General features: G+C 43.0%; 1 protein-coding gene across 2 annotated transcripts in view; it reads right to left on the bottom strand.

Annotated features, from left to right (window-relative positions):
- Positions 1-18,743, bottom strand: part of SLC18A2 (solute carrier family 18 member A2) — a 40,390-nt gene extending 21,647 nt beyond the window's left edge. The window contains exons 1-4 of one of the 2 annotated variants that reach the window (XM_077349893.1): positions 18,415-18,743; positions 15,533-15,683; positions 11,168-11,519; positions 1,429-1,487 (exon numbers count right to left, since the gene is read on the bottom strand). In XM_077349893.1, coding sequence (XP_077206008.1) covers positions 1,429-1,487; positions 11,168-11,519; positions 15,533-15,653 — 532 coding nt within the window. In that variant the 5' untranslated portion in view covers positions 15,654-15,683; positions 18,415-18,743. The other variant, XM_077349892.1, reaches the window with a different exon arrangement.
- Positions 18,744-18,897: the final 154 nt, after the last annotated feature.

The raw sequence follows: 18,897 nt of genomic DNA, 5'->3' as shown, positions 1-18,897 counted from the left end.
GCTTTTATATGATAATGTATATCTTTCATGAATTTCTGTGTATATTGCAAACAAAATATTTCCCAAAGTTTGCATTATTTTTCCAAAATACAGGAAAGAATACCCCCACATGGCTTCAGAATTGTTTTGCCCTTGTCATATTCCTGCTAATGCAACTATACAGAAAATAAAGTATTAGATGACCTCTTTATTGAGGTTGCATCTGTGCAGACATATTACAACACATTTATCATGAAAAATCAAGACAATTCAAATTCCACAAAGGAAACTGTTGAAAATAAAAAGGAAAAGCCGAGCTAGTTTGAAGGGCTTCTCCCACCCGCCAGAGACTCTATACGCAATATGCATGTCACAATCCAAGAAGACATTCCGAGGGATGACAAGGGGTGCCAGTCTCCAGGTGGTGGCTGGAAATCTCCTGGGATTACAACTGATCTCCAGGCGACAGTATCAGTTTACCTGGAGAAAATGGCAGCTTTGGATGGTGGACTCTATGACATTATATTTCACTGCAGTCCCAACCCTCCCCAAATCCCACCCCCCAAATGTCCAGTTATTTTCCAACTTGGAGTTGGCAATCCTAGGAATGACAGAGAAGCACGCCATTTGTATCCCTCCTTGCCATTTTACATATGTATCAAATTATTAAATAGAAGGAAATGCCCCCCCCCACACACACACACACACACACTTATCCTACTTATAGTGCTGCAAGTCCAACGTTTGGAACTAGATGAAAAGAGAAAACATTTCAAGCTCCAAGCATGCCAAAAGGTGCATGGGTGAATCCTACAATCCATGGGTGCAAGGACACAGGATTTTCTCCAACTCTGCCTCCCAAAGCCCTTTCCAGTCCAGGATTGTTCCCAAGGTGGAGGGGCTTTCTAGTAACTGTGCAGGTCTGGCATCTACCATGAGGAGGGAGGAAGCCAAAGTTGCTCCTTTCTTTGTCTTCTGTGAGCACGGCTTTGCCCTTGCACAATGCAAAAATGGCAGCCTTGTTTTGTCCCCCTCCCTACTGCGGCAGCCCATAAGCACATGCAGCTTTCTAGAACTCAGGAATAAATTTTCCAGTAACTGGGAAGGGCTCGGGGGGGGGGGGAGGGGAGGGCATGGAAGTTCTTGGATCATCAGCATCTCCCACTGGCTGTTTACAGGACTCTAACCATTAAGTATCTAGTTCTATACATTTATATGGACCAGTTGGATCTTACCCAATGGAACCTATTTCTAAACTAATTGACTTTTTTTTCTTGCTAAAGGTCTTTTTTTTCTTGCTAAAGGTCTATGAAAGTTTGAAGTATCCATACAGCAAAGGAATATCCAATATATTTAAAACTGCAAATGGAAGGAAACTTTCTATTTTCTTTCTATTTTTCTCTTCTTCTGCAGTATTTGGGATAGAGAAAGCAGAAAAACAGTACTTACTAATTGTTGAGACAAACATGATGCAGAAGCCAGCAAATATGGGAATCTGATAGCCTATTCTGGAAAACAAAACAGAGCCAATATTTACTTTTACTGTTGGCTTTTAGATATACAAATATTAAAAATAAATTGTGTCTTCATTCAGCAAATTCAGACCAGTTTACTTGGACCTCTTAGTGGCTTTCCCTCCAAGCCTGAAGAACTTCATTATCTAACTTTGAACACATGAGGTTGCCTTGTTCAGATTCAGAGATTCATACTGGGGGTTTACACACAGTGTTATGTGGGTTTAGGCGCCATACCGCTTCAACTTCTCCCCTGCTTCCACATGTCCTTTTGAGCCGTGTTAGTGTGTGAAATGTCTCCTGGGATTTTATTGATCCCAGCCATGCCCTGGCCTGCCCGTTCTCTACTGACTGTGGGAGAATCCCACCTTGTGTGTTCCCCCCCCCTACCTTGGTAATAAGGAATTTGTATCTCTTGTTTGGGCAAACTTTCAAGTTGGTTTTTTTTTAATCCTCACCTGACTAGATAGATCACTGTAAGTAGGTACAGGAGCAATCACAGCAGCAACTGGTACTTGTTTTATTTCTTTGTCAAGGCCATTTGCTTCCTTGCCCTTTCAGGAGCACAGAAGGGCTCATTGCTTCCTCCAGCCATTCAGCCTTTGCACTTGAGCCTGGCTCTCCTCATATTCCCCCATGGAAAGAAGGGCTCTTTTCTTTGTCTAGGCAAGTCTTTGATCTTTCTATTTCTTTTTTAAAATCCTCTGTATTCAGCTTTCACTCTTTGCCTTTGAGCCTCGCTTCCTGATATTCCCAGATGGAAAGGATTAGTTTCCTTGCAAAGACAAGTGTTGTTTTTTTTTAAACCACTCCCTGGTAGCAATGTATCTCTATAGCACACGTCCATGTCTTGATATTCAACAACCCCCAATGTGTTTATTTTTCATGGTAACTCAATATTTTTATGAATTGAGAGGTATTTGTTATCACTCTTCATTCTGAAAAGGACTATCACAGAGACGTCACATTGGCCTGCTTCATTATTCAGGGCCTGCTAGAGACATCTATATAGCTAAACATTTAAGTTCCAGCCAATTAAAAGCAAGTGATTAGATTAGGCTTTCTCAAGCAGGGTTTTGTGAAACCCTGGGGTTTCTTGACAGCCCTGGAAGGTTTCCTCATATATTTTTAAAATTTGGTAAACATTTATTGGGCGATATGACCATGTTGAGAAAGGCTGGATTAGATAAGTGAGCAATTGATTCCTCTACAATCTAATGTACCAGCTGGGGAGGCAGTCATGTACAGCAGTCCTGTCATGTCCACAATGTCTAATGTTATGTATGCAGACAGGCACGCCATATTGCCCATGCATGTTGTACTACAGAACAGCCAGACCCCCATAAATGACCAACACATGCAGATGGCTCCCTGTGGTACCCACTGCTGAACACCATCCATGGGAAAGCAGCTCCATCCACAATGACAATCCAAAGTGTGCAATATTCTATCCAAAAGAAAATCAAGGTCACTGTGACCTATTAGGTTGCATATCAGTACAGACATTCCTTCCATTGGCAGCACTGACCTGACACAACCGCTACTTCACCAGCTCTCACTGTCAACCTGGCATCAAAGCCACCATCAACAGAGGCGGCTAATGCATGGAACAGTGCAACTGCTCTGCTGCCAACAGTCGAGGAGCAACCCCTCCCCCCCCATAGAACTCTATATGTCGGTTGATATGTTCATACTAAAGGGGGATGTTGTATCTGTGGACTCCAAGAAACTATGACTCCAAGGAACTATGTGAATTGATTTGGAGTTTGGACCTCAGGCTGAGATCCTGAGCCCCTGCTTGGGATTTATTGGTCCTGGGCTCTTAGCCAATCATGAAACAAACTTATGGACCAATCACGAGCTTCCATTAACAGTCAATGGCGTGTCTTAGTGGGAGGTTTGAAAATGTCTACAAATTCAACAGTTTTTCTTATCTGTATTCAGTTCAGTGTTTTCTAGTTCAAGTGAATTTATTGGTTGATGGAGCCGAGTATTAACTCAGAAATTTCAAGGTAAATACAAGTTTTGCTCTCTCTGCAATAGGAGAATGAAAGGATGAACTATACAATTGGTTTCATGATTAGAGTCCTGGTGAAGATATGAAGGTTTCATATGTCACAGGCAAGAATTCAGGGAAATAAAGAGGCAGAATAACTGATCAGACTCTCCTTCAGTAACTCAAAAGCTGCCTAATGCTCTGGCCCCAAGTAATGTTCCAGCTAACAAAGAACAGAGGTGTGCTCCACTCTGACCGTTTGCGCACTGGAGGTTTCATGTTGGGCTGCAGGCTGGAGTTTTAGTTGTGGCAGGTTGCCCCACCTCTTCCTGCACCCACACGGGGGAGTATTTGGCCTGGTGAACCTCAACCACCCCTGATTTGTGTTCCTGGATGGGAGCTGGGGCAGTGAAGTCTCTGAGACACAAATCTTCTGTAGAAACCAGAGAACATGAGGAATCTTTGTAACTCATCCACAGTTAGTAGCATCTTCCAGTTTTTCTGTTTGTTAATTACATCTAGTTTTGGAGGCTATGGCTCCAGACCATTCTAACTGACAATATTTCCAGGAATGTGATGAAATTACTTGCAAACTGACACATTCCCTGCCAGTTTACACCCAGACTCTCATAATAGTCCCAAAATCCTGTCCAGGCAAAACAAAAGGTTTCCTTCCATGTTGTATGATAACAGCTGAAGTCATCTGCCTGGGTGAGGAAGTCTTCAGTCTTCAACACCCTAATACTATCATCATGAAAGGTACTGGAACCATTCAAAATCTGAAAGGGCATTCTGCCATACTGAAAAATTCCACAGAGTATCACAAAGGCAATTTGTTCCTGTCTCTTGGAATGCCTAAATTTGATTATATACATATACCAAATCAAAACTACTTTTTAAAAACCTTTGCTACAGGATTTTTATCCAGTGTATCTGCCATGTTTAGAAATGGGTAACAATTTTGAACAGGTACATTTGATTCCAGGTGCACCTTAAAGACACAAGATTTTTTAAGTATGAGCTTTCAAGAATTAAAATGCCCTTCATAAGATTTCTTTCTGTATTTCAAAAGGGCATGGCCACCCTCACAATGACCTTTCAAGTGCTTGCAGAGCTGTCTGTAGGAACCATGATATGCAACAGGAAGCTGAAATTAAATGTGGGAGAGAAAGAAGAAACAGTGGTGGGAGGGAGAAGAAATAATACCCCCACATGCAATTCTTTCCAGAAAATTATTTAAAACTCAGAAAGCTCAAAGTAGGTGAAGGATTATTTACTTTAAATCCCACTTTTCTCCCAAATTGGGACTCAAAGCCTCTTACACCTTCTCCATTTTATCCTCACAACAACCTTGTAAAACATACATGAAACAGTCTATTACAAAAGGCAGTAGGTAACAAATGAAACTTTTAAATAATATTAAAATGAACACAGATTAGATAATTTTTTTATCTGCATATACTAAAATTGTGACCTTACACCCCAATGACATGCCAGCCCTCTGATTGGTCCTGAGGGGGAGGGCCTGCTCTCTGACTGGCCTTAGGAGGAGGACCCTCCCCCCAGGGGCCACTCAGAGGAGTTGGCACACTGTCAGGAAGTACCAGGGTGCCTCCAATTGGCCTTCACTGGGAGGGTATTCCCCCACTGAGGGTCGATCAGAGGCTCTTCGCCACCCCTCTCTCTGACTCTTTTAGTTTCCAGAAAGCTGGTACACTCTTTTCAATACCTAACCCCCTTTTCTTGAAACACCAGTACACAAGTTTAACTGACTCTTAAGTTCCCTACAGGCAGTTTCTAACCAGACCAGGGATTTCTTCAGAGCTAACTCCCTGTTTGACTGGATATGGAAATTCTCCTCTCATTAGAAGATCTATTCCCTTCTTTCCCCTGAATGGGGGTCACCTCCTAACTTGCCAAACTTTCTTGCCAATATCCCCCCAGTTCTTGATCTGTCTCAGACTGCTGTCAACTACAGGCTGAAATTAAACTCACCTCAGTCAGGGCAGAAATCTGTCTCCTCAGCAAGCATCTCTCAAATCTTTCTCTGCTCCAATTAGATTTCTTAAAGCAGCCACAAGGCTCTCTATTTCTGTGAAGAATTAACCCTTCACAGTCCTTTACTCTGTACAGGACTCCTAAGCTTTTATAAAGTGCAGCAGGGAAGAAAGGTGGAGAAATGGGGTGGGGGGGGAGGCAGTCATGTGTCAGCAAAAGAAAGTGGGAGTCAGCCAAGATGGGGATGCTGTCAGGCAGGTTGTGGCAATGCTGCAGCAGAGAGGGTGGCTGCTGAGCAAGACAGTGAATGGGCAACTGGGGCCATAGAGAAGAGGAGAAATGAAATGGTCAGGTAAGCCCCAAAAGAGAAGGAGGCATCAGTGGCTACAGCTGGGGTGGAGAAAGGGAATGGGGAGGGACTGAAAGAGGGAGGGAAAGGGTTGGCAAGGAAGGGCAAGGGAGGCTGGGGGCAAAAGGAGAAGTCCCAGGGAGAAAAGCAAGAGATAGTGGAGGATAAAAAATGGAGGACGACAGCTGCTTGATGGAAAGAGGATCGAGATTAAAGGATGGAATCTTATTTACTTCACCCTGACCATTTCCTCACTAGCAATATTGTTCAGATATGCATTTTAAAGGCAAACTTTTCTGTACATTTCTGCATTAAAATCTACTCTTCCGGGTACAGACCTGGATTGCCATTGTCGTTAAGGAATTCCCAGTTACAGGAATTTCATTTGTTAAGGAGGAATCTAATTTGGAGCTGCCCAATGCTTGCATTTGGGTTTTTTCCCCATGGCCACCATTTTGAGTCATTTGTGCATGCCCCTTTCTTCATCAACATCCTTCCTCACCCTCCTATCCTCCCTCTCCCACCCCCCAAATCTGACTTTTTTTAAAGGGGTGATTGCATTATAACATTGTTTCTAACTATTAAAAAATATCAGCAGTCTTGCTTGTTATACAGTGCTGCAAGGTGATACTTAAAAAAAAATCACATCCAGCATAACTGGGGAGGGGGGGAATAAAAGGCGATTGAGGACACAGATTGATGGAATTACGGAGCACAATGAAAAGAAAGTTCACAAGTCAGCCATGACTCGACAGCACTTTTCCACCAACACTATGCAAAACTACTCTATAAATCTAAGCAACAATAAACAGGTGTGGTCTGGAGATTTTCTAGAATTACAACTAATCAGACTACAGAGATCAGTAGAAATTAGCCACTTTGGATGGTAAACTCTATGCAGGGCTGCCTTAACAGATGGACCCGACAGGCACTTGCCCAGGGGCCCCACAAGCATGGGGCCCCATGCTAATCTGGGTATGTTAAGTGACTTGCCATAAATAAATACAACTACGCAGTAGTCTAGACTATATTAAACTATAAAATAATATTTGCCGCAATGTTATTGTGTTACAAATGGGCATTGTGGCTTCCTGAGTATTATTTTCAAGCTTTCTGTATTGTTCAGATGTTTTCATCTTGATTAGTTGCTGCTGAATAGCATGTTTTAAATGTCTGAACACCACTTTTGTTGAAGTGCCAATAAAATAAACATATGTTTAATATTATCGACCATTTACTTTTTATTCCTGTGAGTGGTTGCCATGGGGGCCCCAGCACACCAGTTTGCCCAGGGGCCCATAATGCTGTTTAGACAGCCCTGCCCCTGCTGTAATTCCTCCCTTCCCCCAAATCCACATTCCACAGACTCCATCCCCAAATCTCCAGGAATTTCCCAGTCAGGAAGTGGCAGCCCTAAGGGGGAGAAGATGCCAGTGAGAAAGTACAATTATTTATGAATATTCTCCATCTCCCCCCTCTCCCAAGTGCCAAGAGTACACTATATTGTTGTTTGCTTGATAAATTCAAATTTTGGTGAGCTCCCTACACTAAGAAAAGGAATGGGGAGCTCAACCACTGTCCTTAGTGAATACTATGCATTCCAATCTAATTATGCTAACCAAATATTTCCTTGCAAAACCTGAACCAAATCAGACTCATTACATATGATCAGAATAAACAGTAAGCAGTAAACTGCAGACAATTCGAATTAAATTCCCTAAAGTAGGACAGTTGAATGCCCAGAACCTGCAATATTGAAAGTCAAGTCATTTTTGTTTTGCTTTGTGGATTGTGTAAGAATTGATATGGGTATTGCTATGCCTTTGTTTTCACTGATATCCTCCACATGCAGCCAGCCAACTGGGTGACCTTGGACCAGACACAGTTCTCAGAGCTCACTCAGCCCCACCTACCTCACATGGTGTCTGTTGTTTGGAGAGGAAGGGAAGAATCCTTCAAGTGGTGAACGAGATATAAAAGCCCTCTTGTTTGCTTAGCTTTGTTGATTTAGGGTAGCCAACTTGCCTGGAGAAAAAGATCCTACCTTCTTAATAAAGGCTTAATGGGATGTTATCTGCTCGGTAAAGTTATTTACTTCCATACTATTAATAGCTTCCGCTGCCCATTTCCCACACAATAAGTCTTTATTAAATGACAGGACACTCCCCCCCCCCAGGCCAGTTAGCAACCCTGCATATTAAAAAAAAAATGCAATGACAGCTCATGTAGCCATATAGGCGTTTCCTGCCAGCTTTGATGGAATTTTTCCAAATGGAGTCAATTGCATTTTCATAGACACCCAGTGTGAACGAAGCCTGTGATGGACACATCACCTGTACACTGCCAACAGACACTTCCCCTGTTTGGATCAACTCATGAAGCAAATTCCATGCTCTGGCCCAAAGTCAATACTGCCAATCCTATCACAGAGGCTTCCTTCATCAAAGATTAAATCATCACCACTACACAAGCCTCTTAACATATCTCAGCAGCATTCAATTAGACAATTGTGATGTGAATGTCCTGCATAGTGCAGGGGGTTGGACTAGATGACCCATGAGGTCCCTTCCAACTCTATTATTCTATGGGTCTATGATTCTATGAATTGTCCAGTTAATGGATCGGCACTCGATCCATACCAGTCTGGCTTCCGCCCTGGTCATGGGGTGGAGACTGTGTTGGTCTCCTTGTTGGATGACCTCCGTCGCCAGCTTGACCGAGGTGGCTCTGCTGTGCTAGTTCTTTTAGATCTGTCGGCCGCGTTTGACGTGGTTGATCACGAGCTGCTAGTGAGCCGCCTCGCCGGTACGGGGATAAGGGGTACAGCGTTACGCTGGATACGTTCCTTCCTCCAAAACCGGACTCAGAGGGTAGCCATGGGAGAGGAAGTATCGGGCCCTTACCGGCTCCCTTGTGGGGTCCCACAGGGCTCGGTGCTCTCTCCTACATTATTTAACATCTTTATGCGCCCTCTGGCTCAACTGGTACGGAGCTATGGGCTGGGTTGCCACCAGTACGCTGATGACACCCAGCTCTTTCTCCTCATGGATGGCCACCCGGACTCCCCCCCAGATCCATTTGCCAGATGTTTGGAAGCCGTAGCTGGATGGCTCGAGCAGAGTTGCCTGAAACTCAACCCCTCCAAGACGGAGGTTCTGTGGTTGGGCCATAGGGGGGCAGATCAGGAAGCACACTTACCCCTTCTGGCCAGGACGCAACTTAATATCGCATCTCAGGCCAGGAATTTAGGGGTGACCATTGATGCCTCACTAACACTCGAGGCACAGGTTAAACAGGTAGCTAGCCAGGCATTTTTCCATCTTCGCCAGGCTCGGCTACTAGCGCCCTAGCTGTCCTCCGAACACCTGGCCACAGTGATCCATGCGACGATCACCTCTAGACTAGATTTCTGTAACTCGCTCTACACCGGCCTGCCTCTGGGCTTGATCTGGAAACTGCAACTCGTCCAAAATGCAGCTGCTAGAGTCCTCACAGCTACACCATGGAGGGCTCACATCCAGCCAGTTCTGAAGCAGCTGCATTGGTTACCGGTCGCCTTCCGGATCAGGTTCAAGTTTTTGGTTTTGACCTTCAAGGCCATCCGTGGTCTAGGCCCAGCATATATGAGGGACCGCCTTTTGCCCTATATCCCCCACAGGGCTTTACGCTCTGCGGGGGCTAACCTACTGGTCGTTCCCGGCCCCAAGGAAGCCCGCCTGGCCTCGACTAGGGCCAGGGCCTTTTCGGTCCTGGCCCCAACCTGGTGGAATGAGCTCCCGGAAGAGCTGAGGGCCCTGCGGGAATTAACAGCATTCCGCAGGGCCTGTAATACGGAGCTCTTCTGCCAGGCTTATAACTGAGGCCGGGCGGAAAGAAGATCAGCCCCCCCCTCACAAACTGGCGGTAGAGAGCGACACCCCCCTCCTGTAGTTGAGGATGCGGAGAGCAATGAGTAGATTACGCCATTGCTGTTGCCATTACTGTAAATTATCGGATTTTATTGTCATTTTATGGGTTATGTAAGCCGCCTCGAGCCTTCGGGGGGAGGCGGGGTATAAATATAATAATAATAATAATAATAATAATAATAATAATAATAATAATAATAATAATAATAATAATAATAATACGTTTGTTCCTAATTCATAGCAAGACTCAGATTTGTTTGAATACAAGAAAGGCAGATGCCCCTAGTGTCTGATGTCACATCCAGAGACTCTACAATACTATGATGATATATTAATATATACATTTCACCAGTATTTCATTTTTATATATTTCATTTCTTGTTTGCAACTTTTCATGTTATCAGTTCTCAAAAGGTGGTCATATTTTTTTGACAAATAGATCAATTCACGTAGAGAAGGAATCAAGCTGGACATTTAAAAAGGAAAGGAAAGCTACTTCTTCAAAGCTTTAGAAAAGAGCACATGATATTAGAGATGTCATACATGGGTTACCATGTTTTGAAAACCCAGACAGATGACATATTTCCCAACTGACTACTTCAAATAAGTTATCACTATGACAAATCTCATTTTAAATACCCTTACTATCTAAACCAACCTTTCTCAACTTTTTGACCATTGAGAAACCACTGAAACATGCCTCAGGCTTCAAGAAATCCCAGAAGTGGCATGATCATGCAGAATATGGTTGGGAAGCATAGCTGTGTATACACCCACCTGGGGCCCTTCCCCTTCCCACCCCCTCCAGGCCCATCATTGGCCATTTATATTTTGGGGGGGGGGGTTGACATGTCCGTATATAGTCATGTTGTTGTTGTTAGTTGCAAAGTCATGTCCAACCCATTGCGACCCTATGGACAATGATCCTCCAGGCCTTCCTGTTCTCTACCATTCCCCGGAGTCCATTTAAGCTCACACTGACACTGATATACTCATATCAACTGATAAAACTTTAGATTTTTTTAAAGGAAAAATAACCCCACCCATTCAGGAAACCCTTCAGGGTCATCAAGAAAGCACAGGGTTTCATGAAACCCTAGTTGAGAAAGCCTGATCTAAACTGTGATAATTGCTATTAACTAGGAATATTCCTAATCTTCCAACCCAAAAACAGAACATGTTCATCAGTATTTTTAAAACAGTCAAAAAGAGGGCAGACACCATAAAAAGAAGGGGCATCTGGTATACCGAGTTCAATATGCAATACAGTGAAAGCTGTCTGCTAAGTCCATGGGGAACATACATGCAATGAGAATTGCAGAATAATTAGAGGAAGACGACAAACCTATGGTTGGAAATGCAGATATATTAAACGCCACAGCAGAATTAAGTGCAACGTTTCTTTGCAACACAAGAAGCATACCTATTTGTCATGGGCCCTATGAAAGGGTTCGTGAAGAGCTGCACTGTCGCTTTAGAGGCAAACAACAAGCCGACTTGAACGTTTTCATTCAGCAAGTCTTTGTCTTCCTTGGGGCAGTCAGAGGATGTCTTAGTCATATTTATTGCCATCTGCTGTGTCTGAGCATGATAAAAATCTCCCAGCCTTGTGCCTTCGGAATGATTTCCGGTAACCATTGTCGAGTTGTCATAATAGGAGAAGATACTCTGAAAACTGTCCAACCTCAATGAAGCTGTCTCCGGTCTAATGGTTTGGACTTCTGTTGCATTTTCCTGGTGTTCAATGCTATACAAATAACTGGGAATAATTGGCACTGGGGGAAAAAATCAACCAAACAAACATGTGACTATCATTGACAGGGGACATACCAATGGCATTTTCTGTTACCAATGTAAATACAATGTGATATTTTACTGTATCAGACAAAATACATTCAACATTATGGAGACTTTCCAATAACTGTGAGGAACGGTAGCTAAACTACAACTATTTCATAAACTGGCCTGCTTATATTTTATGTGTCATCTAAATAGGGTTCAATTTGTGCCAGGAGTTTCCAGATTTCAGCCACCATCTTTCAGTGCAAAGGTGCTGAAGCCAACAAAACATTAAAAATAACCTTACATGTCCATTGCCATTGAGGAAACAGGGAGAGTCCTCCCATCAGGAATTATGAGAAGTGCTTCCAAAGCAGTAAGCCTAGCTGCAAACAAGCATGAGCCCTTTTGTAAAAATAAGTAGTCAGCAGGGGATACAATCAGGGTTGCCAGCTCTGGGTTGGGAAATACCTGGAGACTTTGGGGGTGGAGCCAGTGAAGTATAATGCTATGGAGGCTACTCTTCAAAGCAGCTATTTTCTCTAAGCGAACAGAACTCTTTAGCCTAGAGATGAGCTATAATTCCAGGAGATCCCCATATCCCACCTGGGGACTGGTATCCCTCCATACAATTAGAACTATCCTGCCACATATTCAGAGGATAGTCAGGGACTAAGTAGATTTATATCAGAACTTTGCATGTTAAACAGTTGTGCATGCAAAGAACAAGATTTCAGTAACACCTCAAGAACTAACAAAATTTGTGGCAGCTTTCACGAGTCACTGCTCACTTCTTCAAATATACCTTGATAGGACTTGCAAAAATTACTTTTCCCCCTAAATCATCTGATTCATCATGTTGGGCTGTCTGTAGCCATAGAAAAGAGCAAGACTTCAGTAGCACCTTAGACTAACAGAATCTGTGACAGGGTCTGAGTTTTCCTGAGTCACCACTAACTTCTTCAAAAAGCTCACAGAAGCTCATACTCAGCCACAGATTTTGATAACCTTTAAGATGCTACTGGATTCTTGCTCTTATCAGCTTTCTGTTCATTTTCATAGCCTATGAAATGTTCTACATAGTATTTTAAAGGAAAAATACATTAAATGTTTACATAATTTTACTACACTGGTTATAGTACATTTATTGCTTATAAATACAAAAGTTATAAGTGCAAAGGAAGGTGTGTTAACAAATTCTGTTTTATGAAATAAATTAGTGAGCAAAGCCTAACTATTGATTTCATTTCAATTATCATGAGAGCAAAGACTGATGCTCAAGCTATTCATAATGTTAAGAGTCAACTGAGCATGTGTTTGGCACTGCAATCCTAAACAAGGGGACAACCTTGGCCTAGAAATGGTGTAAATCTTTTTGCCTGGTTAAAATGTTAAATGCATCCTAAGTATTAGAGTACATAAAGAAGAAAGTAATAATGTCTAAAATACTAAAAACAACTGAGGTAACAGTTTATCATCAAGGAATATAAGATGAACAGCCATTCTTGCATGTCATATCCTGGGAAAGATGTCTGTTTACCAAGGTTAAAGTTCTATTTAGTCAGAAAACTGATATATATTGATAAAACATGATGTAGTGATACATTAACCAAGAAATACTAGTTGCTAACTTTTGGAACAATAATTCAGAAACTCTTGTTAAGAAACCACTCCTATTCCATATTAATTTAAAGTTTTACTTTGAAATATGTTATATTCTAGATTTCCCTAAATGGCAGATTGCATGATTTGTTTCAATAAAGTTTTGCAATAATATAAAGTGACCAGATTTTAACATTGGTAAAGCACCATTGACCGGGGTGGTGGTTCTTGATTAAAAATTTGGTCTATATGGAGCAACAAATATTTTCATAGAACGCATAGAATGCAAAACTAGCATTGCAATATATATATTTTTAATTTCAACATAAGTACAATTGGCCAGGTACTCCCAGATGTCCCTCCAAAAGTGGGACAATCTTGTCACCTTACAATAATATTAATTATAAATATGACATGATAGGAAAATGCATCCTGAATTGTCATTCACATTTGCGTGAGTGTATGTGAAGTATAGCCTTATAACAGCCACAATTTAATGGACTTCAATTTCACACTAAAAACTGTATGCTGCATTGGGAATCAGCAATTAATCCACAGCATTTTGAAACCCGGAATAAATAGAATTTAGAGCACAACAGGCCAATTTAAATTGCCAAGGTAAACATTTCCGTTTTTTCATTCTTATATTTTTTGGATAAGCAAACATACTAATTAAATAGGCACAACAATATAGGTGTACTGCTAAGTAGAAGGTTTATACTCCTAAGGGAAATAATTGAAGACCCCTGGGCACACAGCCCACATGCCCTTTGTACCACAAGAAGATTAGGGAGTAATTAAGGATTTTAGATAGTGATGCCTTGCAAATCTATTTCAAACCATGGTTTTAGATTCAGGTGTACTTGTCATGGTTTTGCCAATCTCAAGTCACAACAAACCAGTCAAGCTTTCCTAACTACGGCTTGGCTACAGTTCTAAACTGAGACAATGTCTTCAATTTAATGCTCAGGATTTTTCACACAGCACTGAGTTTTTCCATGAGCTGGAAAGAAAATGCTCGTGCTCTTTTCTTGTTTGTTTACTTATAATGTTTCTAGTTTTCCTTTATCTGAGAGAGATGTAAAGTAGATAATAAATCACTTAAACACCCACTAAGTTATATACAATGGTCATAAAAATGACAATATTAATAGCTGAAATATTCATCATTCTCACAATAATAATACAAGAACAGACTAACTGAGCGCTGTTTAGAATGTTAGACCTCATACTTTCTGCAATCACGCTTTATTTTACAGAGACTGTGTCTGATATTGAATCACAGCTTCAGTTTTAAAATAAGTATGTAGAAGAAATCTTAATGTAATACAAATCACAATTTAATACAATACTTAATTAAGCATCTTGCTTAACTATTTCAGCCACTATTTAAACATATATACATATGTGGGAGGGGGCACGTAAGCTTAATAGTTTGTTTGATCAACATGTAATTTGCTATTTATTGAATATTGTAGTTTTATTGTATGGGGATTTCATTGTTAGGATTGTGTTGTTTTATCTGTTATCGTAAACCACTGTGAGCCAGCTTGCTGGGCGCAACAGTATATAAGTTTAATCAATAAATAATAATAAATAAATATAGCAGACCTGAGGATATCAAGTTCAGCAATGCTACATGTTAACAGTTTCCTTTTTCTTACATGTCTTCATGGTTACTCATTTATTATACTGTGTAAGCATCCTCATTTTTGCATCCTCAAGAAGTAGTAATGGCTTCATGAGCAACTACTTAAAGCAGTTAATTAGCCTCAGCTCAGTTAGAGCAGGACTGTCATTATCCCAAATTGTTAACACATGTTTCAACCATACTTTTATGACTACTAATCAAATACAGAGGAATATTGATTTAAGGTGGTATCACCAAGGATAACAGCATGGAACGGCAAGCCCTAAATGTTTATATTTTGATACTGATCATACTGCTCTAAAGTCAATGTCTCCCATTCTGTATTAGCAGAATTTATTTCACTTACTGAGAGAGGATGAAAAAATGAGCACTTGTACAAGTTAATGAAACGTCGACGGAATACTACAGCTTTGCAAACTCATGTTCATAAAACCAAAAAAAAGAAAGAGAACTATCAAGAGGAAGCATACATTTCACATTTTATCTTCCCTGTCATTTTGGTTTGTAAGACTAAAAAGGAAATAAAATGTGGTAGAGATAAAAATGGGGCCAGTATTATTTTGGGCTTATAAATAACTTTAACCAAAAAAAACCCAGTAACGTTTGCAAACAGAAATAAAAGCAAAATAGCACAAGTGTTGCAGAAAACAGTTTATACCTTTTAGGAATATGGCTTTCAATACTAGAGCAATTCAATTTAATGTAATATGAATGTTAAATAAATAGGACATAAAATTTAAAAAAGATTCTACATACCAACTACAGTAAGCAACATGTTGTCCAAGAGCAATGCAATGAACACAATCAACAAGATTAGTTTCCGAGATTGCCGACTCTCTCTGAGCCAGCTGAGGACACTGAATTCTCTCCAAGCCATGCTTTATCTTCCCTTGAGTAATGGCTTAGACTGCAAACAGAAAAGGATATTTAATGCAAATGCAAAACTAAAAAAGCATAATCTCTTGCTGCTTTGATAGCATTTTCAAGGGGAAACATAATTCCTGATCTAACGCCACAAAAGTTACCGCGTCTACTCCATTCAAGCATAATAAGACATCAGGCTGCTTTCACGTTTGAGAGCTGCTCATAAATCTCTGACAAGAGTAGTCTTTTTCTGTGATCAGCAATGAAAATCAAATGTTTAAGCTCTCAGTGATACTCCTCCGTATAACCCTCCCAGTTTACCTCACAAAAGCAGCCATTTGCCCTCCTCGTGAAAGCAGTAAGTCTAATTCTGTAGGATTTAAAAACAAAAAATAGAACTAGAAGGGACAGGAGTCTGCTACTTATCTAAACGTACTAAAATAGAGGAAGAATAGATACACAGATAAATGTTCCTTGAACTGATGCAAGTGCCAGATACCTCTTGCTTGTACAGTTTGCCATTTCCCTTCTGTGTTAATTAATCACTCGGTATATATTCCCCTGGGCAAAGAACACTGAGCACTCAGCACCAAATTTTTAAAACGTCTCCAGTATGGACTGTGGTCAGTAGATATCAAACTTAAATGGATTGTTTCCGCTTTCTCAAAACCAAATCCCTTTTCATTCCTCATCACAAATATTCAGCATCCCAAATTCTACAAATTAATTTTACAGCATGCAGGAAGTTCCTCTTGATTAGGGATGAGTACACCCAATACTCCCCCAAACCTCTTGCTGTAATTTCTTACAGATCAATCTTTCTAGCAATTGTTCACGACAACAGACAGCTAAGGAAGGTCAGATTATTAAGACATTTCTCATCAGAACCCCTTACCTAAAGAACCCCAGGAACAAATAATCCAGCCCAAGAATTGTAATTCCACTGCTGGAAGTTGAGCAGCTAAGAAAGGCACGGCATGGGGGGGGGGCAGGAAGACCATACCTCAAAGCAGGAGCAACCATGACCTCCATAGAAGATGCTCCAAGGACATACTAAGCCAAGGACTACAGTGGATTCCTCCTGTTATACTAAGAATAGGATAAGCTGTGTCCTGGTTTAATAACCCTTTCCTACTCAAGATGTAGGATACAAAGGACACAGTTAGTATGCTGTTGGCCACATATTCCCAAATGCAGGTCAGCATGGTTGATTTTCCCACATATATTAATTTTTCTGCAATTGCTTCATGGCAGAGATATAAGTTTGCCTTGATACCAAGTTAGCTAGCACTGTGAGCTTATCCAGAATATGGCAGAGGAACAGCAGGCAAGTGGTGCTCCCTTTCATAAGAAATGGCCCTGCCAGGGACTAAAATGCATCACATTTCATAATGGAAGATGAGGCCCCCACATGTAAACTAACTCATACCATTCCTTGCTTGTAGCTCAGTAGCCTTTTTGGTTTTGATTTCCTCCTGCTGCTGCCCCTGTCTGTTGGTTACAGGAGGGGGACTGAAAATCAGGCTTCCTTAAAAGCCATGTACTCTGCCCTGCAAGTTCTATCTCCTAAATCCTATTTATGTTGTTTGATCAACAGTCAACTAAAAGCACTCTGCATATGTTCACAGCAACTCTTGTCTTATTCCACACATCTCCAGTCTCAAGCTCGGCACCTAAAACAGACCCCAAATTTGTACCCTTGCTCAAATTGAATCAAACACTACTTTGGCTCCACAAGCATGTTTCCATGAATGGACAGTTTCCTGCCCATGGCGTGCTACTTTCCCACCTCCCTCCCTCCTTCAACTGCAGACCACAAGGCCCCTGAAATGCTGCCCTTATCTCCCTTTTGCACTACAGGGGAACTGCACAGCCATGGGAGTCCACCTGCCCACACAAATGCTGCAGAGCATCCAAGGTATTCATTTGCACTCATACTTTTCTTTCACATCCATCATCCTACATTCAATCATTGCCATTCATGATAACCCCCTCTTCAGGAAAATATTTTCAATTTTATGCAGGGACAAAAATCTGTATCCCCTCCCCAGGGGTCAAAGGTTAAAGGCCAGTGTCTGGCCCAAGGTCATCCATCTGCTGAGCTCCATGACTGGGGAGGGGGGGGGCATCTCAGGCTTCTCCCTCTCTTGGTGGGGCACTCTTCACTACTCCGGCTCTTGGCTTTATGACTCTTCACTTGCTTCTTACTCTGGCCAGTCTCCGGCAATATTCCCATCCGAGGCTCCCCAGCCCTCTTTCTGCGGCTTCTCCCTCCCCAACGCACCAACCTCTGCTGCCCTGTAATGCTTTGGGCTCCCGCTCAAGCCTTGGAGTCCTCCGGATTCCTTCTTCAGCCGAAATCCCCCCTCGCCCATCTTCAGGGTGGGGATGAAAAGTGGCACCAGAACTCACAAGGTGGCACCACTCTGGAGGTGCTTCCCCTCGGTCCTAAGAAAAGGGAGCCCCTGACTGGAGGTTTGGGACACTGCCTCGCACCCCGGCGGCCCCTTGAAGGCTCTGGCCCCTTGAATGCTCATGCCCTTGCCCCCTGCCGCCCGTTCGCCCCTCGCCCTCCACTTTTCCCGCGCCGCCTCCCACCGACGGGGCGCCCCGCTGGCTGGCCGGCCAACCCCCGCCCGCCGCCCCAGTCGCCACTCGCCTTCCTGGCTTCGGCCCCGGCGCTGCTCCTGCGCACGTCCGCCGCTGCCTGGCTGCCAGCCTCCCCGAGCGAGCCGGACTCGAGCGCGGGCAGCGCTCTGGGCGCCTCCACTTACCAGACTCCTCCTTGACGTCACGCCTGATCCTTATCGCTCCCCGCGACTCCGGCAGGACACGCTTTGCCCCAGGCCAGCCGGCCGGCCAGCCCACCGGGGCGCTCTCTCCGGGCTCCTGCCCAGCCCTCGCCGCCTCCGGACCCAGCGCAACCCCCCCGCCCCCTGCGCAACAAGTCCAGCCAAGTGGCCGCGAAGGCTCCGCGCGGGATGCGAAGTCGCTGGGCAGAGCGCCGGCTGGGGAGGGCAGATGGCGTCGCCGCTGCAGCTGTGCGAGGGATAAGTGCCAGGCGGGCGACATGTGAAGAGCTCGTCGAAGCCAGCTGCCCGTTGCCGCCGCGTCCATCTGCGGCTCACGCTGACCCTCGCCGCCTCCGTCACTCGGCGGTGAAGAGCGGCGCCCCCTCTACGATCCCCGCCGGGCGCAGCTTGTGCAAATACTTCGCGGCGGCGTCAAGGCACAAGTTCGTTGGCGTGCAAGAGCAA

Source organism: Paroedura picta, chromosome 8 (genome assembly GCF_049243985.1).
Source record: "Paroedura picta isolate Pp20150507F chromosome 8, Ppicta_v3.0, whole genome shotgun sequence".
In the NCBI taxonomy this organism is placed as follows: domain Eukaryota; kingdom Metazoa; phylum Chordata; class Lepidosauria; order Squamata; family Gekkonidae; genus Paroedura; species Paroedura picta.
This window is presented reverse-complemented; position numbering and strand designations above follow the sequence as displayed.